At 40.1% G+C, this 25,774-nt stretch overlaps 1 protein-coding gene across 23 annotated transcripts in view; it reads left to right on the top strand.

Annotated features, from left to right (window-relative positions):
- Positions 1-25,774, top strand: part of Macf1 (microtubule actin crosslinking factor 1) — a 347,832-nt gene that overhangs the window by 244,216 nt on the left and 77,842 nt on the right. For all 23 annotated transcript variants that reach the window (XM_058570880.1, XM_058570874.1, XM_058570873.1 and 20 more), the window contains 4 exons: positions 1,327-1,456; positions 2,096-2,295; positions 5,804-6,299; positions 6,984-8,455. In XM_058570880.1, the coding sequence (XP_058426863.1) occupies positions 1,327-1,456; positions 2,096-2,295; positions 5,804-6,299; positions 6,984-8,455 (2,298 nt within the window). The remainder of the gene's footprint in view (positions 1-1,326; positions 1,457-2,095; positions 2,296-5,803; positions 6,300-6,983; positions 8,456-25,774) is intronic.

The raw sequence follows: 25,774 nt of genomic DNA, 5'->3' as shown, positions 1-25,774 counted from the left end.
CTAAGAGTGAGATATGGCCAACCTCCCAGGCTGCAATAAACATTATATTTGACTTCCAAATGTTTAACATGCCCAACCTCTCCCAGAGAATTTTTTTTACCTGTGAAATTAAAAGTTATTATAAATTAGATTCAGAAACAAAATTAAAAGTTGTTATAAATTAGATTCAGAAACAAAACCAGTTTGCAGAAAGAGACTAGACTTCCCCCAAAGTATTAGCACATTGAAAAAGGGATTACTTAAAGATGTTTTATGTGATGCTACAAGAGAGCTAAACCATTCTCTGAAGCACTTTTCCAACTCTTAGAGGGACCTAAAAAACTGATTACAGGGCTGGGGTTGTGGCTCAGCGGTAGAACTCTCCCCTAGCATACGTGAGGCGCTGGTTTCAATCCTCAACACCATATAAAATAAAAAATAAAGACACTGTGTCTACCTATAACTAAAAATAAATGAATAAATAAATATTAAACAAAAAACAAAAAAACTGATTACAGTGCATTCTTAAAACTGCAGGTGGTACCAGAAAATAATGCTCCAGTTGAACATCACATATCATTGCTAACTAATGAAATGTAGTCGTCATCACATCTTGGCACTTTTAGCTAATAAGAAGTGATAATTACTACTTACTGAGTTTCATTGATGTACTTAAATAAACTTAAATCCTGCTATCTAGAATTTTTTTTTTTTTTTAAATACTGGGACTTGAACCGAAAGATGCTTAACCACTGAGCAACATCCCCAGCCCTTTTTATTTTTTATTTTGAGACAGAGTCTCACCAAATTGCTTAGGACCTTGCTAAATTGCTGAGGCTGGCCTCAAACTTATTATCCTCCTGCCTCAGCCTCCTGAGTCACTGGGATTATAGGCATGTGCTCTCATTGCCCTCCTCTACCGCCCTGACTTTATTTTAAAGTAAATATTGAAAGATTAAGTACTATTGGGCATGGTGGTCCATACCTGTAATTCCAGTGGCTCAGGAGGCTGAGGCAGGAGAAATATGAGTTCAAAGCTAGCAACAGCAAAAGCAAGGTATTAAGCAATTCAGTGAGACCCTGTCTCTGAATAAAATACAAAATAGGACTGGGGATGTGGGTTAGTGGTTTACTGCCTAGTACCAATCCCTAGTACCAAAAACAAAAAACAAAAAAAACCCCACAAATCAAGTCTGGATAGAATCAGAGAAGATCTTTCTGCCCAAATAAATAAATAAATAAAATCATCAGAGAAGAGACTATAATTGCCACCCAGTCAATCTTCTATTCTAATCACAACTTTGTTTCCTGTCTAGAATCTGATGGTATGTGTGATATTTCTCTTAGGCCTTCCTAGCTGAATTGGAACAGAATTCTCCAAAGGTCCAAGAAGTGAAGCAAGCTTTAGCTGAATTACTGATGACGTATCCTAACTCACAAGAAGCAGAAAATTGGAAGAAAATTGAAGAAGAGCTCAGTATGTTGTCACAGGGTTGTTTCACATTCACTAAATTGCTTGTGTCTAAAGCAAACAGAATTTCAGCACATCCTATAAAGTAGGAATTAATTTTAATTAATTTTTGTAAACAAGAGGCCCATGCAGTGTCAGAGAATGAATCTGAATAGGGAAAAGTTTTAAAAATTCTATTCAGAGTTGGAATTGTGGCTTTCTAGGGCAGTCAAATTGGTAGTCTACTCTCATCAAAAACTAAAGAGACCACTGAAGATAGGAAATCTACATATTCAACATCATGAATAATAATATATGTTCATAACATAAATTGTAAATAGTATAAATGAATATTGGCATGAAAATGTTTATTATACAGTAAATTTTAAGCAGGCAATAAAATAATATCTGCAGCTATTTTGCATATGTGTATGGTTTTGTGCAATTTTATTACATGTAGTTTCATGTAACCACTACCCCAATGAAAATACACAATTGTTTGTATTTCTTTAGTTAAAATTTTTAAAGGGTTATTTTTTTTATTTTAAAAAATGTTAAATAATACTCCTGGGGTCATTTCTTGTAATATATTAGGAATTTAATTTAGGGATCGTATCAGTTACTGATGATAGTAAAGATCTATATTATCTCATTTCTTCTCTACAGATTCCCGATGGGAAAGGGCCACTGAGGTGACTGTGACTCGGCAAAAGCAGCTAGAGGAATCTGCAAGCCATCTGGCCTGCTTCCAGGCTGCAGAATCCCAGCTCCGGCCCTGGCTAATGGAAAAGGAACTGATGATGGGAGTCCTGGGCCCCTTGTCTATTGACCCTAATATGTTGAATGCACAAAAGCAGCAGGTCCAGGTAAGCAGTGTAGCTTAATGCTTTAGAGCACGGAAATTTGAGCCATGTGAATTTGGGTTTGAATCCTGCTCCCAGCAAGAAAATTTCATATGACCCTGTACAAGTCACTTAACTTCTCAGTGTTTTCCTCAATACTTTTTTTCCTAAATACTTTTTTTCCTAGTACTGGGGATTGAACCCAAGGTCACTTTAATACTGAACTACATCCCCAACTCTTTTTATTTTTTATTTTGAAACAAAGTATCATTAAGTTCCCCAGGCTGGCCTCAAACTTGCGATCCTCCTGCCTCAGCCACTAGAGTCTTTGGGATTATAAGCATGGGCAACCAGCCTGGTACTTTTCCTCAATTTTAATGAGATGCTTATGAAGTGTTTATCATAGTAAATAGTCAATAACTATTATTAATATCATTAATAGAGGCAGTAAGAGGTAGATACAAGAATGAAAAAACGTTTCCTGGTGAAATTATAGAATAATTTATTTTTAATCCTCAATGGTAGTAATCCATATTACTTAATATAATATATCTGCTGGTTTTAAAGATTTTTTACTGGCCAAACCTCAAAAAAGTTGATTTATATTATGCCTAACATTATAGAATTTAGGTTGATCAAAATCATGTCACTTCCAATGAAACTCTGCCTAGAATTTTTTCCTAGTTCTACTTCTTCCCCAAACTCATATTTCTTCTCCCCTCCCACCAGGTTACCTAAAACTAAGAGTACTTTCTGAAGGAAACTTTTTGGGCTCTGCATTCAAATAATTTTTGAGCCCTGGTTAATCTACTTACAAATATTTTTCTAATTCAGTGGTTTTCAAGGTTTTTGTTCTCAAACTCTTTTATACTCTTAAAAGTTATTGAGGATTGCCAGGCGCGGTGGCACATGCCTGTAATCCCAGCAGCTTGGAGATTGAGACAGGAGAATTGCGTGTTCAGAGCCAGCCTCAGCAAAAGCAAAGCACTAAGCAACTCAGTGAGACCCTGTCTCTAAATAAAATACAAAATAGGGCTGGGGATATGGCTCAGTGGTTGAGTACCCCTGAGTTCAATCCCTGGTACCAAAAAAAAAAAAAAATAGATATTGAGGATCTATAGAGTTTGTATTTTATCTATTGATATTTAATTTACTGTATTAAAATAGTAATTTTTAAAATATATATTCATTTAAAAATAGCAATGATAAAACCATCACATTAACATACGTAACATGTTCAGTCTGTTGTAGTATTAGACATCAGGTAGTCTCTGAGAAATTTTATTGAACATTTATGACAGTTAACATCTTAGTATTATTATGAAAATAGGTTTGACCTTGTAGAATTCTTGGGTTTTTTTTTTTTCTTGTACCGGGGGATTGAACCCAGGCATGCTTAACCACTGAGCCACATCTTCAGCCCTTTTTTATATTTTATCTAGAGATAGGGTCTCACTGAGTTGCTGAGGCTGGATTTGAACTCGAAATCCTTCTGCCTCAGCCTCCCGGGTTTCTGGGATTATAGGTGTGGGTCACCACACCTGGCTTGTGGACTTCTTGAAAGGGCCTAGGCATTGCTGGGGTCCCTGATCCGTATTCTGATTTTTTTATCCATCCTGTCATAGGCTTGCTCTCTGGACTATAACATAAGAAGAGCCTCCTAATGGGCTTTCCCTCCATCCCACCGCTAGTTACCAAATTATCTCCTTAAATCACATATCTGGGGATATTAAAATGCTCAGTGACTCTTGGCTGGCTATTAAACAAAATCCAAATAACTAGGCTTTCGTAGTCTGGTCCCAGCTTGTCTAGTTTGTCATTTCCAGCTCCATCCTCATATGCCCAGTCTTATACCTACACCAGATAATTTTCTCAAACATGTCACACCCAGATGGCTCTGTGCCTTTGCTAGGCCTTCCCCTGGAGGACCCTTCACCAGCCTCTCTGTTCTGCTTGGGAAATTCCTATTCACTATGTGACCAAGGCTGGTCTCAAATTTAATCCTCCTGTCCTGAGTTGCTGGATTATAGGTGTTCCTGTTTATTCTTTTGTTTTTTAGAAATTATCTAGTTTTGTTTATTTATTTTTATGTGGTGCTGAGGATTGAATCCAGTGCCACACACATGCTAGGCAAGTGCACTACCACTGAGCCACAACCCCAGCCCCTGTTCATTCTTTATTGTCACTTATGGAACATCTCATTCTTCCTTTTGTCATGACTAGTCTTAATCACTCTTACTCTGTGCTTTCATAGCAATTTGTTATATTATGTCAATGTTTTTATCATTTTTTAATTTTACTGCATTTTATTAGTTTATTTTGTGGGGGCAGGTACTGGGGATTGAATTCAGGGGCACGTAACCACTGAGCCACATCTCCAGCCCTATTTTGTATTTTATTTAGAGACAGGGTTTCAGTGAGTTGCTTAGTGCCTCACTGTTGGTAAGACTGGCTTTGAACTCGTTATCCTCCTGCTTCAACCTCCCAAGCTGCTGGGATTAGTTTATTCTTTACATATTTGTTTTTCTTGATCATGTCTTATTTTTGTATTTTGTGAATGCTGAGTGCTTTCCACAAATTATCTCACCAGCCATGTTAAATATTTTGCTATCCCCATCTTACTAGTAAGGAAGCTGAGATTCAAAGAATTTCTAAAAACTCACCTAAACTTATACAGCTGGTGAGTTTAGAGAGTCAGGATTTGAACTCAGGCACTCTGGCACCAGAGCCTGTAATCCTAATATCTTTTCTGAGATGGGTAGAGGATAGAAAACAAATTAGAAGACATGTGCCTTGCTTTATAGAACCCTTTATCTAATTTTGCTACGTTGTAATATATAGATCACAGGTACTGTAGGAATTCCAGTAAAGAAACCAAAAAAAGCAGTGACATTGAAAGTAGAAATGGCAAGCCCAACCAGTAATATAGTAGGTCTGGGACCCACTATTCCAGACTCCAGATTCAGAGGACTGGTATTTGCATGGCAAAGCTGATAAACACCAATCTGGTTTCCTAGCCCAGGCCGACCTTAGTAAAACAGAGTAGGACAAATAAGGGAAAAAAATAAAATAATGCAATCAATGATCCTTTCAAAATATTTATTTATGAAGCAGTTGTTAAAAGTAATACTGCCTCAGCCCATTACATTAAAACAGTAATTTTTGCCAGGTGTGGTGGCACATGCCTTTAATCCTATCCACTCAAGAAGCTGAGGCAGAAGGACTGCAAATTTGAGTCCAGCCTCAGCAAATTAGTGAGAACTTGTCTCAAAATAAAATAAATAGGGAAATTTTTAAAAGGATTAAGAGTGTAGCCCAGTGGTAAAGTGCCCCTGGGTTCAATCCCTAGTACACCTTCCCTCAAAACAAAACAGTAATTTTGACTGGCTTAAAAAAATAATAATGATAGCCTGGTCCTTATTTTCTGGCTTATTTTTAGAAGGGGCTATCACAATCCAGAATCAGTTTTTGTTTTGACACTGCTTTTAGGTGTTTTCTCTGTCTAAACATCTTGATGTCATTTCTGTTTTAGTTTATGCTGAAAGAATTTGAAACACGCAAGCAACAGCACGAGCAGCTGAATGAGGCAGCTCAGGGCATACTAACAGGTCCTGGAGATGTATCTCCATCTACCAGCCAAGTACAGAAAGAACTCCAAAGCATCAATCAGAAGTGGGTCGAGCTGACTGACAAACTCAATTCCCGTTCCAGCCAAATTGACCAAGCTATTATTAAAAGCACCCAGTACCAAGAACTGCTCCAGGACTTATCAGAAAAAGTGAAGGCAGTTGGACAGCGACTGAGTGGCCAGTCAGCCATCAGCACCCAACCTGAGGCTGTAAAGCAACAATTGGAGGAGACCAGTGAGATTCGATCTGACTTGGAACAATTAGACAATGAGATAAAGGAGGCTCAAACACTGTGTGATGAACTCTCTGTGCTCATTGGTGAGCAGTACCTCAAGGATGAGCTGAAGAAGCGTTTGGAGACAGTCACCCTGCCACTCCAAGGCTTAGAAGACCTTGCAGGTGAGTTAGGGTGAGGAACATACTCTTGCCATTATTAGTGGCAACAGAAAAAAGGAATGGCTTAGTAGTAGATCCAAGAATCTAAAATGACTTGGAGTAGCTCTTGGATTCAGAATAGTGTTAACCTGTTCCTTCTTCCAGTGACAGTGAGAACTGCTGTGGTTATTGCACACTGAACTCTGGCAGTATCTGGAACTTTACATAGCACAGTCCTAGAGATAAAAACTCTGATTCAAAGTCAGCCAACAGGTAGCCTCTCATGCCCATAGATGTACTAATAGGTGGAGTTACTTGCACACTTTCACTAATACTCACTTCTTTTCTTTATATTACAGGTACACACATACTTGAGCTCATACCCTATATATGCAAAGTGAAAATGTACTCTGGACTTCTTATGATGACCTTACATAAGACAAATTTTATCATTGATTTATTGCCTCTTTTTCTGTAAATTTTTATGACTTTCAGTTTCCACTAGCTTAGAAGTAATCAAGTCACCTTACAAAGTTGATCTTAAATAAGATATAGTGTGTGAAGGAGCCTAACTGTATGTCTTTTTTATGGTAGATTCTCAATTAACTTTTGTTTCCCTTCCCTTAAGATTAGACCGTTTACTCTCAACAAACATTTTTAATGCCATGTTCAGGCTTGATTGATTTCAGTTTTGTTTTCTCATTTCAGCCGATCGCATGAACAGACTCCAGTCAGCTCTTGCCAGCACCCAGCAGTTCCAGCAAATGTTTGATGAGTTGAAGACCTGGTTGGATGACAAACAAAGCCAGCAAGCAAAAAGCTGCCCAATTTCTGCAAAACTGGAGCAGCTACAGTCTCAACTACAGGAGAATGAAGAGTTTCAGAAAAGCCTTAATCAACACAGTGGTTCCTATGAAGTGATTGTGGCCGAGGGGGAATCTCTGCTGCTTTCTGTACCCCCTGGAGAAGAGAAAAGGACTTTACAAAACCAGTTGGTTGAACTCAAAAGCCACTGGGAAGAGCTTAGCAAAAAAACTGCAGACAGACAATCCAGGCTCAAGGACTGTATGCAGAAAGCTCAGAAGTATCAGTGGCATGTGGAAGACCTTGTGCCATGGATAGAAGATTGTAAAGCCAAGATGTCTGAATTGCAGGTCACTCTGGATCCAGTGCAACTAGAATCCAGTCTCTTGAGAGCAAAGGCTATGCTGAGTGAGGTGGAAAAGCGCCGCTCCCTGCTGGAAATACTGAATAGTGCTGCTGACATTCTGATTAACTTTTCAGAAACCGATGAGGATGGTATCCGGGATGAGAAGGCTGAGATCAACCAGAATATGGATGCCATTACAGAAGAGCTGCAGGCCAAAACTGGGTTGCTTGAAGAAATGACTCAGAGGCTCAAGGAGTTTCAGGAAAGCTTTAAGAATATTGAAAGAAAGGTTGAAGGAGCCAAACACCAACTTGAAATCTTTGATGCTCTGGGCTCTCAAGCCTGTAGCAACAAGAACCTGGAGAAGCTAAGAGCTCAACAGGAAGTGCTGCAGGCACTGGAGCCTCAAGTGGACTATCTGAGGAATTTCACTCAGGGGCTGGTAGAAGATGCCCCAAATGGATCTGATGTGTCCCAACTTCTACATCAAGCTGAGGTCACTCAGCAAGAGTTCCTAGAAGTGAAACAGAGAGTGAACAGTGGTTGCATGACAATGGAAAACAAGCTGGAGGGCATTGGCCAGTTTCACTGCCGAGTCCGAGAGATGTTTTCTCAGTTGGCAGACCTGGATGATGAGCTAGATGGCATGGGTGCTATTGGCAGAGACACGGATAGCCTCCAATCCCAAATTGAGGATGTACGGCTATTTCTGAACAAAATCCAGTCCCTCAAGTTTGACATAGAGGCCTCTGAAGCAGAGTGCCGACAAATGCTAGAAGAAGAGGGGACTCTGGACTTGTTAGGTCTCAAGAGGGAGCTGGAAGCCCTGAATAAACAGTGTGGCAAACTGACAGAGAGGGGGAAAGCTCGCCAAGAACAGCTGGAGCTAACATTGGGTCGAGTAGAGGACTTCTATAGAAAATTGAAAGTACTTAATGATGCAACCACAGCAGCGGAGGAGGGAGAGGCACTCCAGTGGATAGTGGGGACTGAAGTGGATGTCATCAACCAACAATTAGCAGATTTTAAAGTAAGTCTCACCCTTATTTTTTTTTCTTTTTCTATCTAATACATATATTTCCTTGCTTGTAACTTCAATTCTAGCTGAGTGAGACAGTTTTATTGTCTCATTTGCATCGCTGCCAAAGTACGCTGAAGACTGAACAGTCTCTTGGACTTCTATGGAGACTGTTTTGAACATGTTTCTATTGTGGTTTGTTTCAGTTTTTATAACAAAGTAAGGATATAGAAAGAAATATATAAGTCTTAATTCTTATGCTAAGAATCTCCTCTTAGGAGTTCTTGAGATGCCAAATTAATTGTTTTGGTAACTGCAGTGAAGGTATCTTCTGGTACCTATTTTTCAAATTGAGCTATGAGAAACCATAAATGGACAAGGGCTCGTTTTCTAAAGTGTTGATTTTACACAGATTTCAGGGGAAATTATTGATGTATTCTGGAATAAGATGTAAAATTCTCATGAATTGAAGTGAATGAGATGTGACACTTCAAAGAAATTTCCCATTTAACAGAAAGCAGCTTAAAAATATAGCTCAGGCTCCTCAAGAGTACACGTTCTTTGCCTGTAGGAGGTTTGAGAAATACTACCTTAATCACAGAAATATTTTAGTTCTTTACCTGAGTCAAAATTTCTAGCCCTGAGATTTAAATTTAAACAACAGGTCAGGCTCAGTAGCACACAAATGTAATCCCAGCTATTGAGGAGGTTAAAGCAGGGGAATCACAGGTTTGGCCAGCCTTGGCCGCTTAGTGAGACCCTGCTAAAAAATAAAAAGGGCTGGGGTTGTAACTCAGAGTGAAGAGTCCCCCTGGGTTTAATCTCCAATACCACTAAATCAATAAACAAATAAATAAAGCACAGTGATTAGACAGCTGGACCCCAAAGTGTCGATCTGCTGGCCAAGGGCCTGCCCGTCTAGACTAATAACTCTTAAGCCTTTTTTTTTTTGTACCACGGATCGAACTCGGGGGCACTCAACCAACTGAGCCACATCTCCAGCCCTATTTTGTATTTTATTTAGAGACATGGTCTCACTGAGTTGCTTAGCACCTCACCGTTGCTGAGGCTGGCTTTGAACTCAAAACCTTACTGTCTCAGCCTCCTGAGCCACTGGGATTACAGGCAGGCACCACTGCACTGGGCAACTCTTGAGCCTTTTGCCCAAGAGTTTCCTTTGTTATTAATACTTAAAAATGTCTCACTCAGCCACTGTGTCTTTCATGGTACATGGAATAGATTTAGAAAGGATACTCTCAACAGTTTGTTCCAGCAGCTTAACCCCTGAGCCACATCCCCAGCCCTTTTTATTTTGAAACAGGGTCCTGCTAAGTTGCTTAGGGCCTCACTAAGTTGGTGAGGCTGGTTTTGAACTCATGATCCTCCTGGCCCAGCCTCCAAAGTTGCTGGATATACAGCCACTGTGCTTGGCTAGAATTCTTCTCTTTTAGAATGTATAAAGAGGGGATATTGACATCAGGTCTGAGCCACATGTTTCCTGGAAGGGACTTTGTAGACAAAATTGAAGTGCAAAAAGGTGACTGTTTCACAAAGGCCCCACTAGGAGCTTAAGGGACATTCTGTATGAAATGGGACACTAGTTGAAGGCCCCCTTATCACATTTGGAGATAGTACAGTTTGAAGCAACAGAAGTCATCCTATTTGATTTCTTGGAGCACCCTGATAAGAAAGAATAAATAGATAAAATTCAAGCCCATAAGGCAATGCTTATTCCTTTTCAAAACACCCACACCTCTTCTCTGGTAGCAGTGTGGCCTTCCCTCTGTCATCTTGCATGCTTTTCTTTCCTTTTCTGCTGTAAGCTCCTGGAGAGCAGAGACTCTTCTGCAGATATGTGTCTGTTATCCAGTTGACCTGGCTGGGTTACTGGAATTAATAGTCTAATTAACTAAATAAATTTTTTAGACAACTGAAGCTTATCCCTATAGGTTCAAAAATAGTCTCATTTAACCAGATTCTAATTTATGTAGAAATTATTTTAAATTTTGTTTGACTAATTTTCACAATACTGTATTGTAAGTTTTTCTTAATGAGTACAAGTTAATGTTAAAAATATTGTGCAGTTCTCCCCTATGAACATATTCTCAAGGCTATTAGAGAGGTTTGGGGCTGCTTTGTGTTTCTAAATTGCTGTGCAATTTGAGAAATATGTTGAAGTGCTTGTTTGGGGCCTCTGCAGTGTTAAACTGTTCAGATTGGCTATACGTACAGGTGCATAGTGAGGAGGTAATTTCTGTTTTTTTCCCCCAAGACTTATTCTTAGAAATCAAGAATAAAGTATTTTTTCCCGTGATGGCAAGTATTACAGTTGGCTCTGTGCATCTGCAGGTTCAACCAATCATGTATTAAAAATATTTCAGGGGGGATGGAATAATAAAAAAAAGCAATGCAAAATAATACAGAGTTAAATAATACAAATTTTAAAACAATATTGTATAACAATTTGCATAGCATTTACTTTGTATTAGGTATTATAGTAATCATCCAGAGATGATTTACAGCTATAGGAAGATGCAATTACTATTCATTTTATATAAGGAACCTGAGCACGCATGGATTTTGGTATCTGGGGGCACAAAGGATCCTGGAACCATTGCCCCAGTGATACCAAGTGTATTACTGCTATTGCTTTGCTCTGCCATTACTGGGTCTGCCTGTAGCAGTCTATCCCCTCTTTTCTAATAATTAGTGAGCTAGAAAATGAAGTAAATAAGGCTGTTGAAATTTTATTAACTATGAGGTAGACCTCCTGGTGCTCAGGAGCTCAGTAGCTGCTTAGTTGCTTGTCACAGCCAACTCAGTTCATTGGTTTCTAAGAATAAGCCTCCTACCATGAATACCATGGATATGAAGGCTGGGACCAGTCAGCCAGGCACTGGCAGAGTGTGCAGTAGACTGGTGTTGACAACCCTGTTATGACCCATCATTAAGTCAATAGCTAGTTACTATTAAATGATTAGGGGGCTCAGTGGTAGAGCGCTACCTAGCATGTGCAAGGCACTGGGTTCCATCCTCAGCACCACATAAAAATGAATAAATAAAGGGGTTAAAAAAATCAGTATCCTTCCAAGAGCTGATGTGCAAATCAGAAGTTCTGCTTTACCAGTCTACCTTTAGGGAGGTCAAAAGTTTGGTGAAGTTTTTGCCTCCTCCCAGCAAAGGTCTTTGGTCTGGAGGGGAGGGGAATATTCCTGGCTGATCTGCTGAACTCATGGGAAGTGAAAACAATGAGAGGGGAAAACTGTGTCAGTTCCACAGCCCCCTAGAGGCTATAAAAAGGGAAGATCTTGGACCCATTCTGAGGACTGAGTCATTTTCATGTTGTGAATGTCGAGTTCCTGGGTTAACGTGATGTAGTCCAGCAGTAGACCAGACTCATGACTCTTCTTTTGGATTCAAGAACCATCCCCCCCCCAAATGACAATAAATATTTAAAAACAACATTAAGTTTTCAGCTCTTCTCCTCCTCCTCCTCCTCAATGGGATCATACTCTCAACACAAGAATCTGCATAAGGGAATAGTATATGGATATGTGAGACAGAAACACAGGCTCTGCTTTGACCTAGCTAACTCCACTGGGAATGGTCAAAACACAAGGACTAGTCAGATCTGTGGAGAACTTCCAGGCTTGCTTGGAGCTGTGCAATAGGGCTGATAAATCCATGCAGCTGTATTTAGTCTATGGGAAAAAAAAAATTTTCCTCCTTAAGTGAACACAGAAAAACTAAAAGTCATTCCTAGGAAAGGCTTTCCCTTGGTTCCTCTGAATAATTTATAGAATCTGGTCAAGCAATAGAACCTCTCAGATGGGAATGAGAAAGAGTTCTTTCCACTCTAAGAAGGCAAAGACCTCAATCTTCCTGAGTTAGGGCCTTTACTGGGTTCAGCTCTCAGTTGAAAGTAGAAAGGAAAAAGCCTTTCCAGAAATCATAAGGAAAGTAAGTAGCATGTATTCAGAAAATTGGAAGAAAAGACTAAATAATCTCTTTAGGAAATTCCATTTCCTAAATGAGTCTCTGATTATTGAGGAAATCAAATTGTATGTGCCTAACAGGAGACTAACAAGAAAGGAGGGACCCTTACATCACTGAAGCTTGAGCAAAAGAATTCCCCCAGTATGACATTAGTGGGAAGGGTAGAAAGAAATCTATTAGTTCTTACAATAGCTAGAGGCTTTCCTCATTCTGAAATTCCCTGGGTAGATTTTACTTGTTAAGAATTGAGATTGGGCTGAGGTTGTAGCTCAGTGATAGAGTGCTTGCCTTGCATGTGTGAGGCACTGGGTTCGATTCTTGGCACCACATAAAAATAAAGATATTGTGTCCATCAACAACTAAAAAATTAAAAAAAAAAAAAAAAGAATTGAGATTATTCTGAGTCTTAACTCTTTCCCTCCCTTGCACCTCTGCTACTCCACGGGAACCATGTTGACTTCTTAGTCAGAAAGGATGTGGGTGGTACTTTTAGCATCATATTGTCAAGCAGCATCAAGAAGCCTGGCATGTGGTGGCACTTTCCTGTAATCCCAGCTACTGGGGATGCTAAGGCAGGAGAATGACAAGTTCCAGGCCAACTTGGGGAATTTAGTGAGATCCTGTTTCAAAATAAAATTTTTTAAAAAGGGCCTAGAATGTAGCTCAGTGGTACAGCAACCCTGGGTTCATTTAAAAGAAAGAAGGGCAGGGGAGGTGGAGGAGGGTAGTCACAGAAAGAAAAGAAAAAAGAGAGAAACATGGATGAATTGGGCTGCTGGGATATAGGTGTGGTAGTAGGCTTCCCTTGGACTATTCCACTCCTAATTCAGGCCAGCAGAGCTCAAGGTCAGGGACTCAATACACTGCAGCTTTTATCTGGGGGAGCTAGATACCCTAGTCTGAGACCAGAACAAGAAAAGTCCCTAATCTGGGTATGTTGGCAGATATCTTTAATCCTAGCTACTTGGGAGGCTAAGGCAGTAGGATCTCAAGTCAAGGCTTGCCTCTGTGAAATTTAGTGAATCTTGTCTCAAAAAGGGCTAGAGATGTAGCTCAGAGCATGAGGTGCTGAGTTCAATGTCCAGTACACTGAAAAATAAGATTAATTAAATAAATTATTTTCAAAGTCTTTTAAGTCTCTTAATTTAGCTGGGCATGGTGGCACACACCTGTAATCCCAGCAACTGGGGAGGCTGAGGCATGAGGATTATAAATTCAAAGCCAGCCTCAGCAATTTAGCAAGGCCCTAAGCAACTTAGTGAAACCCTGTCTCAAAAAAATAAATGAAGGAAGGAAGGAAGAAAGGGCTGGGGTTGTAGGTCAGTGGTAAAGCTCTTGCCTAGCATGTGTGAGGCCCTGGGTTCAATTCTCAGCACCACATATAAATAAATAAAATAAAGGTCCATGGATGACTTTAAAAATATATATGTGTGTGTGTATGTATGTGTGTGTGTATGTGTGTGTGTGTACATATATATATATATATATATATATATATATATATATTATATGAGAAAAGAAAAATAAAAAATTTTAAAAGGTTGGGGAAATTAAAAGGGTTCAGTGGTTAAGCAACCCTGGGTTTAATTCTTGGTACAAAAAAAAAAATTTTTTTTTTTCCATTTAATTTTTTGCCTCAAGGTTAGCAAACTTAGGTGCTCCTGTAAGCACATTTGAAAAACCCTTGGAAGACAGGGCCAGCGTGTAGTAGAAAGACTGCCAATTGGTATGGAGGTACTTGCCCCTTCCTTTCAAATGATTACAAAGGCAGTATCAGCCCATCTATGGTTTTGCCAATTAGTACACCTGCCTTGGAGTAAGTCACTAAAAGATAAAGCAAATGAGGTCAGCATTATCTACCTGCCCCAGGAGAGAAAGAAACTCAAACTTAGTATGGCTTATCACTTGCAGGCTTAGGTATCCCTGGATTTATAGCAGCCAAGATAAGTAGGTACCCTTTGCCCTATTCCCCTGCCTTGTGCTGACCCTTTGGCCTGCCCCTTCCTTCTTCCCTCCCTTCCTCCCTTTCCCCCCATCTTTCCCTCTTCCTCCCTCCCTCCTTCCTTCCTTCCTTCCTTTCTTCCTTCCTTCCTTTCTTTCTTTCTTTCTCTTCCTTAAACAAGGCTACTTCAATAGAAACTAAGATCCAAGGAAGTAAAGAAAATAGCCTACAACAGGCTTTCTCAACTTCAGCATTATGAGATTTTGGACTGGGGTTTTTTTTTTTTTTTTTTTTAATTTAGAAGACTCTTTTGTGCATAGGATATTTAATAATATCTCTGACCTGTAACTACTAGAAATAGTAACTTCCCAGTTGTGACAACCAAAAGATGTCTTCAGACATTGCCAAATGTCCCCTGGAAGGCAGAATCGCCCTTCTGAGAACCACTGCCCTGGAAGAAAATTGCCACTTATGTATGGAACATATAGGATTCGGTTAGAATGGGTACTACTTGATTAAATTAAATATTTATATAGCAAGCAGTCTTCCCATAATCTGATTGTGACTCTGTAGTAAGAACTGCCTCTAAGTCAACCTTCCTTTAGCCACTGGATTCTTTATTTTTACTGGTGCTAATCTGTGACTGGCTCAAAAAGCTCTAGTCACTTTCCCTGGCATGTGAAATTTGTGTACAGTTGTTGATGGAGGTGTTTGGCTGATGATACGTTTCTAAAGAGAAGAGGAACTTCCTTTGTGGAAATATTTCAAGGAGCTCCCTTGTTCTGTGCCTTTAAGGGGAGGCGATAGTATGTCAGTTGTTCTCTGCAGCCAACCCAGTTTGGCCACTGATATTTATAACCCTTATGTGAACCCCCACCCCACCCCCCCAAAGAATTCCAATGCTCTGTAATAATCTTCTCCACCCCCATCATACCAACTGCCTGAGGAGAAAGCAAAGGAGCCTTTGAGGCCTTTAAGTTTTTCCTTCATATTGAACCTTTTCCAGCTCCCTTTTACAGTATTGCCACTTGGTATTTTAAATGTAAGCATCACAAGGAAAATCCCAAACTTGCAGCCATTACATCATCTTAAAGAAGTCCACGCCTCAGTGAAGGTAGTGAAATCAAATGGAAAGTTGTCAAGAAAGCATTGATAGATTTCACAAAAATCTGTCTGGAAATTTTTACAGCAAAGGGAGATTTTTAAAGCAACAAATCAATATATCCTCAACCAAAGAAAATGAGCAGTTTAACTTGAGTTTACCGAAATCCTTCACATACAGTATCAGCACCTAGCATTCACAACTGAGATTCATCATATGATTTTGTACAGGAAGGAAGAAAAGTCTGTTTTCAGAAAAATACTACAGTGTACCCTATGCAGAACTTGTATTGATTGCTGAGTATTTGATTAATGGACATGGTTGAGATCAGCACAGATTAGACTTTCTTGCTGGATCTAGAAGTGATTGGTAAGTGATCTAACTTAGTTTGACCTTGAAGCCAAGTACAATGGCATGTGCCTGTAGTCCCAGCTTCTAGTGAGGCTAAGGCAGAAGCATCACATAAGGCCAGAAGTTCAAGTCCAATCTCACCAACATAGCAAGACCCTGTCATAAGGATCTTGTGCACTTTCAAGCTGACTGGATAGTGTATGAGCTGTAAGCCATGAGCCTTTGGGAAGTGTTATGAGTTACTCTGAAGGCCCTTGATTGTTACTGTTGGCTACTTTACCAGGAAATAGATGAATCTCACTGGTAGTTGAGTCAGGACATTGCACCAAAGCATCACTGCCCCAAATGGCTGTGTCTTGTCTCCTAAGACCTGCCCAAGTCTCAGCTGTCCTAGTTTCAAAATGTAGCTATAAAGAGAATGTTTTCCTCCCCACCTTCTTTAACACTTTGCCACAGTGGCACACACCCATAATCCCAGTGATTTGGGAGGCTGAGACAGGAGGATCATAATTTCAAAACCAGTCTCAGCAGTTTAAGGAGGCCCTAAGCAACTTCGCAAGACCTTATCTCAAAATAAAAAAATAAAAGGGCTGAGAATGTGGCTCAATGGTTGAGTGACTCTGGGTTCAATCCCTGGTACCAAAAAATAAATAAAAAACAAAACTGCCACAACCAGGTGCTTCTGAGTCTCTGGTATTGGCTGTGCAAGATTAATGGGACACTCTTAATCCCAGGCCCTCACAAACCAGAATTCCTATTCCAAAGGGGGATCTCTCAGAACTTTGGGCTACCCAGAGATGAGAAAATTGCTACATGATGATGTTGCATTGATCCCTTTGTGGGGATTAGAAGGAAGGGATTCCATGTTCCTTTTAATCTGTCTTATTGAGCACTTACTGTGCTAGTCCTTGGATTGTTGCTGGGTTGCAAACAGTCTCTGGTTAACAATGTGAAATATACACAAAGAATCATAGAGGTAGTGGTTATTTAAGTGCTGCAAGAGAGACCTGAGTCTAAATGACCTCTAGTAATCCTGTTGTAAATCAGACATTTTAAATGGGAGATTTGAAAAGGTAAAAGTAACTTCTTCAAGCCATTTAGCAAGTCAATGTTTAAGTTGGGATTGAAAGGTCTATTAGGTACCAAAATTCATGCTATCCCAGTGGTACTAACACAGGACAGTTTTCCCCTTGAGGGACATTCTACCACATTTAGTTCAGAGATATTATTTATTGTCACAAATGTAGAAGCTGCTTCTGGCATCTAGTGGGTGCTGCATACTGCACAGTGGGTGCTACAACATACAGATAGCCCCTTAACAGTAAAAGACTTATTCAACCCACTTCTAGAAAGATAGGAAATTAGATTTTTGCCTTTTTTCCAGTATAAGAATTCCAGAATGCTGCCTGGGGAAGCTTCTGTGGTTTTCCTCCCCGTTTCCAAAAATCAATTAAGAAATAGTGTTGCTTCCAAGAGTGACTTATACAGATTTGTTGGATAAAATCGGATCTTGGTGAACTAATTTGAGTCAGTGGCTAAAGAATTCCCTCCATGCTTGACCAGTCCCCACCCCACTCTGCCACAGGGATCCTGCTGTGGAAATCAGTCAGCTGTGTATCTCAAGCAACTTCCTGTAGGGTGTGTTGTGGAATGGCATCAGCCCCTGCACCAGTTGGGAGTGCTGATCTCAGTGTGATTTTTATCAGACTGTCTCTTTTGAGCTTTGCTGTTTGGAACAAAGGACCCCCTGTTAGGAAAGCAGAGCCCTGGTATGATTGGACAGCCAACATATATGCACATGGTTCCCACAGGGGGAAAAAAGAGAGAGACAAATTATTCTGTACCTTCTATAACTTGGGTCATCACCAAGGTGAATTTCCTGAGCTTTTGTATGTATTCATCCTTCTTTCTGTGAGTGCTTATCCTTCCCCCAAATTAATGCAGGAGCCACCTGATCTAAAGAATTAAGCTCTGATTTCAATTCTATCTACTCTGTAGGAGTTGGTGTTTCCTTGTGTGTCCTGAAGGAATTATCATCTTAGCCCAGTTTCCTCACCTCTCCATCTTTCCTTCAGAGCTTCATTTCTTCTGTACTACTAGTTGGCATATGTTAAGAGCACACAATCTCATTTCAAATATTAGCCCAAACACAGCAAAAACAAAGCAAAAGAAATTTGCTGCCTCATATGCATTTGAAGTAAGCCAGACTCTGAAAGATTCTAAATGCTAAATCATACCTTTAGGGGTTTTGTGAGAATTAAATGAAGTTATATAGATAAAAGCATTAGTTATTAGGTGCTCATTAAATGAAAATGTCCTTTTTTAAACAAGCTTATTCAAATATACAAATGAGTTTTGTGAAATTTCTGTTCCCCCTCCCCCAGTACCAGGGATTGAACCTAGGGCCTTATACATGCTAGGCAAGAGCTCTGTCATTAAACCATAGCCCCAGCCCTTTTATTTCAAGACATGTTCTGACCATATTATCCACAGTGGACTCAAACTTGTGATCTTATACCTTAGCCTCCCCAGGAATTGGGATTACAGGTCAGGTGTGTGCTACCATACCTAGCTGTGAAATCTTTTTAATAAGAACCCTCGTCCCCTTTTGTGCCTAGGGACAATCATTCTTCAGAAGATTTGATCAAAAGCACAGCACTAAATTAGATTAGCACTTTTTCTTAGAAAATTGGAAATTATGAAGATAAAGTAAAATTTGTTTATGGCAGCAGTAAAACAAGTGGATGGTCAGACAGCTTTTCTGAGTCATATTTGTAGGAACAAGTTTAAGAGTTGATTCTGGACTGGAGTTGTGGCTCAGTGGTAGAGCTCTTGCTGAGCATGTGTGAGGCCCTAGTTTCAATTCTCAGCACCGCATATAAATAAATAAAATAAAGGTCCATTGACAACTTAAAAAAATATATTAAAAAAAAAAAAAGACTTGTTTCTGATCCCAGTGTAGCAATGCATAGTCAGGTTTAGGTCATTACTCCATAATACAACTTTAAATATTTTTATGTACATACAAAAACATACATACACATATACATACATATGTCCATGTTCACTTGTTCATTCGAATTTATTCTTATATGCATCTTATCAGAATCCCACAGTCAGCAAGTTTTTCTGAGACCATTTTGGCCTTGGCTTATGTGCGCTACAAATCAATATTATTTTCATATCATTAACCAAAATTAACCAGAAGACATTACCAGCTCAGTGACTTGCCCAGACAGACTCAGTTACCCATCAAATCAGCTATAATGATCTCAGGGTCCTTGGCCTAATTACATAGACCATGTTGTATTGCAATGGCAACTACCACATCAACATCTTTAGGAAATATATAAATATATCTTTTAATTTTAATTAGTCTTTAATTAAAATATTGAGATGTAAGGGGGAAAATATCAGCATAGTTTCAGAAGAAATCAGTTTAAAAACACAGATATAATTCATTTCCCTGCCAGTTGCATACCAGATTCAGATATTTTATAGAAATATCTTATCTTTATCCTTCAATTATTTACAGTGTTTACAAATACATGTTTTGTTTTTTGTTTTTGTTTTTGTTTGGTACCGTGGATTGAACTCAGAGGCACTTGACCACTGAGCCAAATCCCAAGTCCTTTTTGTATTATATTTAGAGACAGGGTCTCACTGAGTTGCTTAGCATCTCACTTTGGCTACGGCTGGCTTTGAACCCTCGATCCTCCTGTCTCAGCCTCCCGAGCTACTGGGATTACAGGTGTGCACCACTATACCCAGCTCAAATACATGTTTTTAATATTTGATTATATGTATATGTGAATCAAGTGGCAGGGAATTTCATTGTGTCTGTTCAATTGAACCATTTATATCTTTATTATCTATTATATCTTTTTCATTTCCAAAAGATAAGCTCTGTTATGAGTCAAATTCTTTAAATTCAAATCTGTTTGTCTGTCTGTAAATAATGATAAGAATTACTTTAGTAACACAATGAGAAGTTTTAAAAAAATCTCTGTATTTTTTATTCTAACTCCTTTTCTAATGCACCCTTGCAGCATTCATTATTCCTTAAATATTCAGCCCAGATTCAGCCTTGTTCCTTGAAAATAGCCAAGCAACTTTGTGATAGTCATGCCACCCTGAAATTAGAAAGACTGTCAGTCCCAGCAGAATGTCCACATCATCATTTTCTCAGGAAAGTGCCCCCTAAACTTCCAGGCCAAGTCTGGCCCTCTTGACTCATGGTCTTGTACTGTTGTCTTTTCTTTAAGAGTACTTATGCAATTAAAGTGAAATGAACCTCTGTCTCCATGGCTAGCATGTAGGCTCCTGAACATGTCTTGCTCATCACTCTGTCCCATGGTGTCTGACATATTTATGACAATAAATATTTGTTGAACAAGCTGAGCATGATGGTCACGCTTTTAATACCAGCTACTTAGGAGGCTGAGGCAGGAGGATCACAAGTTCCAGACTAGCCTCCACCATTTAGCAAGACCCTCAGCAATTTGAGACCCTGTCTCAAAATAAAAAGGACTGGAGATGTCACTCAGGGCTGAAACACTCCTGGGTTCAATCCCTAATATTAAAAAAAACTTTGATTGAAAAAGAGAATCAAGTATACAACTTAATTACTTGCTTCAAGTGGACAGAAAGAAGACCCAAGGAGACCAAAGAGAGACTGGTTAGAAAGGTAGATTTGGGATAGCACTGGTTCATGGAAGCCAGAAGAACAATCTCAAGAAGGAGGACCCATACTCACTCCTTATCTTTAATACTCAGATGACCCAGCACCCATCATTGTGCTGAAACTGTTTTTGTTTTTGTTTTATTTTTGGCAGAGTGAAGGGGGTGAATCAGAGATTGAACCCACAAGTGCTCAACCATTGAGCCACATCCCCAGCCCTTCAGCCCCCACCCTTTTTTTGTTGTTGTTGTAGGTGGACACAATACCTTTATTTTATTTTTATGGGGTGCTGAAGAATGAACCCAGTGCCTCACATACGCTAGGCAAGCGCTCTACCACTGAGCCCCAGCCCTTTTTATTTTTTTATTTTTTGCTAAGTTGCTTAGGGCCTTGTTGTTGCTGAGCCTGGCTTTGAACTTGCCATCGAACTGCCTCAGCCTCCATGATTACAGGAGTATACCACCACACCCACCTAAAACTGTTCTCTTAAAAGTATTCATTGACTTCCTAGTTGCCAAGTCTAGAGGCTGGTCTAAATCACTGATCTCCACTTTCTTAAAATCATCCTGTCCTTTTACTTTCATGACATGGTTCTCTCCCTGTCTCTTCTCTGGATGCTCCTCTGCTTTCCTTTTTGTTTGTCTTCCTTCCTATTAAATATGTGTTTCCTGAAATTCTGCCCATCTCTCCTCACTCTGCACTCAGCCTCTGAGATGGCCAGCCCTACACTGTTACATGAAGGAAGGCTTTCACATCTTTGTCTCTAGCCCACCTTAGAGACTCTTGTCTAAGGATCCCTTCTGGAGACCTCCACACAAGTCTTTGGATGCTCTACACTTGAATTCAAATAATTTCTTCCCCTTGCTATTGTTTCATAATACTTCTATGCCTGTAGTTACCCAAGAGTAATACTATAATATTATCTTTTTTAAAAAAATTTTTAGTTGTAGATGGACACAATACCTTTCATTTTATGAATTTATTTTTATGTGGTGCTGAGGATCGAACCCAGGGTCTCGCACGTGCTAAATGAGAGCTCTATCACTGAGCTATGGCCCAAGCCCTAGTATTATCTTTATTTTTTATTTCCCCTCTAACCTCTACCTTCTAGCTGGTTCAGCTGTAAAGTCCAGACCTGCCTCTACAGTTTCTTTCACAGCTCATTTGCACTAGCTGTTATTTATCCTAGTATGTTTAAGACCCTAAAAGCTTCATTTGTTAAGTTAAAGATGTGTGTTTTTAAAAATGAGATAAATGACATTTGAATGAACACCCTGTCCCATAATCTTAGGAAACTTCCCACACATCACCCCTGGTCATGACCTGCTGATCAGTTTCAATTAGCTAAATCTTGAATGTAGTATTGGTTTTGAATAAAACATAATTTCCCCAGCTTGCCATTCAGAGGCCTTGGTTAAAGGACCTTTTAGCTACTTACCATTATGACCTCTCATTTTTCCCTTTCATATGCCCACAACTTATGCCACACTGAATTAGAATTTGCTTCTTTAGGGACTATGCCATACCTGCCTCTAGAACTGTACTTTAGAAACACTGACTTTACCATCTCTGTATATCAAAATCTTAATGGGTAGATGTGGTTCTCTCCATGAAGCCTTCCTTCCTGCCTCTCACCCTTCCTTTAGGCCTTCCTTTAAGCCCCATGTCTTTTTCATCTCCACTGTCTTGGCAACCACTAATCTAAAAGAGGAACTGACATACAGTCATTTGGAAAGTCTACAAGAAGGAAAGGGCTTACAGGGGTCATGAGAGTTCCTGCAGAGTGTATGGAAAGTTTTCTCATGGGTTTGGGAATACATGAGAGCACAAAAAACATCAAAATCCCTTTAAAATAAACCCCACATCATGCTGTTTTGCTCTATGGAGCCACTCTTTAGCCATCTTTATAATAATAAAAGTACCAGAGGTATGGTAATAACTGATGTTTAACAGGTACAGACTAATACTGTGGAGTTTCTACTTGCCACTAAATAATGCTTGCAAAGTCTATCTAAGATGAAAGACATTTTATAGTTTTAAAATTGAATAAGATCCATTTTTTTTTCTCTATTCAGCAGTAAATCCTCCAAGACAAAGCCCCCATCAAGGTGGATGAAAAGGCATTTTAGAATCTAAGGAGGTGTGGATGTTGGGTCTCTAGATTGTCCTGAGGCCAGGCAGTTCAGATCTGGAGCAGACCAAGGCAAAGTGCCAAGTCCAAAACTTGGAAAGGGAGGTGTATAGGGTGTAAGGAGACTCCACCCAACTGCCTTTAAATAGGAAGGAGCTAGAAGCGCCAGGATTGTTTTTCCTTCTAGATTCACTAAAGGAAAATCTGACACCAGATTCTGTTCTTAGGAATTTCAAAAGGAGTAGAGAATTCTTTGAGCTCAGTTATCATCTAACTAGAAACTAATTTGAAATTTGGCTGAGTGCTTATGCTTGTGGTTTCAAGAGTGGGGAAAGCATCCAAAGAGATACTCCGGAGCTGTGTTTCTCTTTTAAAAAGTTTACACACAGCATGTGAAATGAACAGATGCTTTTTTTGTTGTAACTATCAGGGCAACAAGAGGCTGAAAGCTGTAAAGGTATTTATTTCAGTCACTGAGATACCTATTGGCAGAGTTCCACATTCCAAAACTAAGGAGAAACTTATAAACAGATGAAAAAACAAGATGGACCTGAAGAAAAGAGACCTTGTGCTTCCTCTCTTGATTTCTTTCTGAACACTTACTGATGATTAAAAAAAAAACAACAAAACAAGCCACTTAGAAAGCATTCTTTGTCTTTGTTTGGGAGGAGGAAGCGCGCACACACACACACACACACACACACACACTCACAATACATATCCATCTTTCTCTTTTCAACCGCCTGAGTTTAAACTTTGGGGGAGTTTTTCTCTTTTTTTCTTCTGATCCTGTGAATTAAACTTAGGGGTAAGCTACTACATTCTCATCCCTTTTTATTTTTATTTTGAGCAAGATCTCACTAAGTTGCCAAGGTGGCCTTAAACTTGCAATTCTCCTGCCTCAGCCTCCCAAGTAGCTGGGATTACAGGCATGTGTCATTGTGCCAAGTTCTCTAATATTTTCTTAGCACCTTAATTAGAGTATGACTACAGCTGATAATTTGAATCTCAACTTCAATAGTTGTTGGAATGCCCCATTTATTTATTTGTATGGAACATTGATGAGAGGGGCAGAATAAAGTAGATCTAAGTATGGGGAGGGATTAATTAAGAAAAGGCTGAATTGATTGGCACCTGACTTGGTAAGGAAATAGGAAAGGAATTTCTGGCCATGAAGTTTGTGATTCCACTCGAGATCATTCTTTATAACAGAATAATCATCCGCCCTTAGTCCAGAGCCAGAATTCCTTAGATTCTTCCAACCAGAGGAGCCCTGGCATGCTAGTCTGTTATGATATCTGAACACTTAAGTGAATGTATTTGGCCAGAGATTTGCTAGTGATATTGATCTTGCTTTCCCTGGGTTTTTCCAGTCATGGTGAATAATTAAAAGAAAATTAAAACCCAGATTCCCTGATCAGTTAAGAATCAGATCTATAAACTAATCAATACTTAGGGTCACAGTATGTTAAAATTAGGAAACTCATCCTGAATAAACTATAAAGGATTTGTATGTCTGTTTCGCCAGATCTCTGCCAAATGATTGCTTGAAGTTTTGTTCAAACACCTCCAAGGTCAGGAAAGTTACCCCTTTCCGGTACACCCTATTCTTTGAATAGCTGTGAGAAGGCTCTCTGTTGGCTTGAAATCTGCCCTTGGATCTTAGTGTGCCAGCTTAAAGAGACATCCAGAACAAATTTCCTTCCTCCCACATACCAGCCCTTCAGATACTTCATGTCGACACGCCTCCCAGAAGGAACTTTCTCTAGGTCAAGCATTCTTGGTTCTTTCTATTATATATATTCTTCTTCATAGAACAGGGTTTCTAATGTCTAGGACCAAGAGGACACAAGATTTGGGGCAGCTCCTTTAAAAGTTTTAAAGCTAAAGAATATTAAAACAGGAAGGCTGTAGAAACAGTCTAGTCTTGTCTCCCACACCCTCTTTCAGTTTACAGATGGAGAGTCTTTTGTATTTGAGTGGGTAGAATTGATCAGCAGCCTCTTTTGAAGTAAGAAAGGGTGAAACATTTGCCAAAGAAAGGTCTTTTAGTTACCAAGTTCTGATCATCAACTTCAGCCTCCATCTCATTTTTGCCAAGGATTGCTTTGGTTACCCAAGTGAGCCTAAGGTTCAGCTCAGGGGTTCACTGACTGATCTCCATACAGCAACTACTGGCTTCATTTTCTGTTTGTTTAAAGGATAGAAGTAACTTTTCCATAAATTTCACCAGCTATATTGACCACAGTGTCCAACAGGGATTCAGACATTTTAATAAACTTACTTTCTTTTTCTTTTGTAAAATCAGAGAATGACCATCACAAAAGGAGCAGGGCTTTGCACTTCTTAGACTAGTGGACAGTCTCCTGAGTTGCCCTTTGTAATACTTGAAATACAGACACATGCTTTTCATCTGGCCCCAAGGAGGCTCAGGTTTCCTTGGATGCTAAGCAATAAGGAGCCCAGGTGTTTGGGCATGGAGCACCGCTGCCGGCATCGCCACCACTTCCTGCATCCCATTTTCCACAGTCATCAGGTTTGTGGGCCAAGAATCCTGGTGAGGGAATGGATCAAGACTCCATATACCTGAGAAGGGGTGGGGGGAATGTAGAGTGTGCCTGTAGTTTATCCAATAACTTGGTCTCTGAGCGTGACCGAATTCCTCGGGATACCAGTTATGTGCTGGGTTTCAAGCTGGAGTGGTTTTGGATCGGCAAGGGGCGCGCTAAAGGTGACATTGTAAAGACTAAGGATAGCTTTGGCGGCAGAATTGGAGCCGAGGGCGATGAAGGCGGCGCGACCCTGACGGCAGATGGGGCCCCAAGTAGCCCCCTTCCCAGAACCCGCTGGCTAGGGAGAGGCGGGTGCACCGGTCCTGGGCTCGTTCGCCCTTGGGCTTGCTGGGAGTCTGACCGGAACGAGGCGGGGGCGGTAGGGGGCCGGGTCAGCAGGAGGAGGGCGGGGCTTTCCTTTGTCAGGGGATTTGCGCGGCGCAGCAGATCCTCGCGCTGGTGCGATTTTCCTAGCTCGCCCTCTCAGGTGGGCGGGGCTTATTTGGCCCCGGGGCGCTGTGGGCGTGGGCTTCGGGAGCCGAGCCGTTGGTGCCCAGAGTCCCTCGCCCGAACTCC

Source organism: Marmota monax, unplaced genomic scaffold (assembly GCF_021218885.2).
Source record: "Marmota monax isolate L192 unplaced genomic scaffold, Marmota_monax_Labrador192_F-V1.1 WCK01_AAM20220418_F8-fsc00008, whole genome shotgun sequence".
Taxonomy (NCBI): Eukaryota; Metazoa; Chordata; class Mammalia; order Rodentia; family Sciuridae; genus Marmota; species Marmota monax.
The sequence above is the reverse complement of the archived record's forward strand: the minus strand, read 5'-3'. Positions and strand labels throughout refer to the sequence as shown.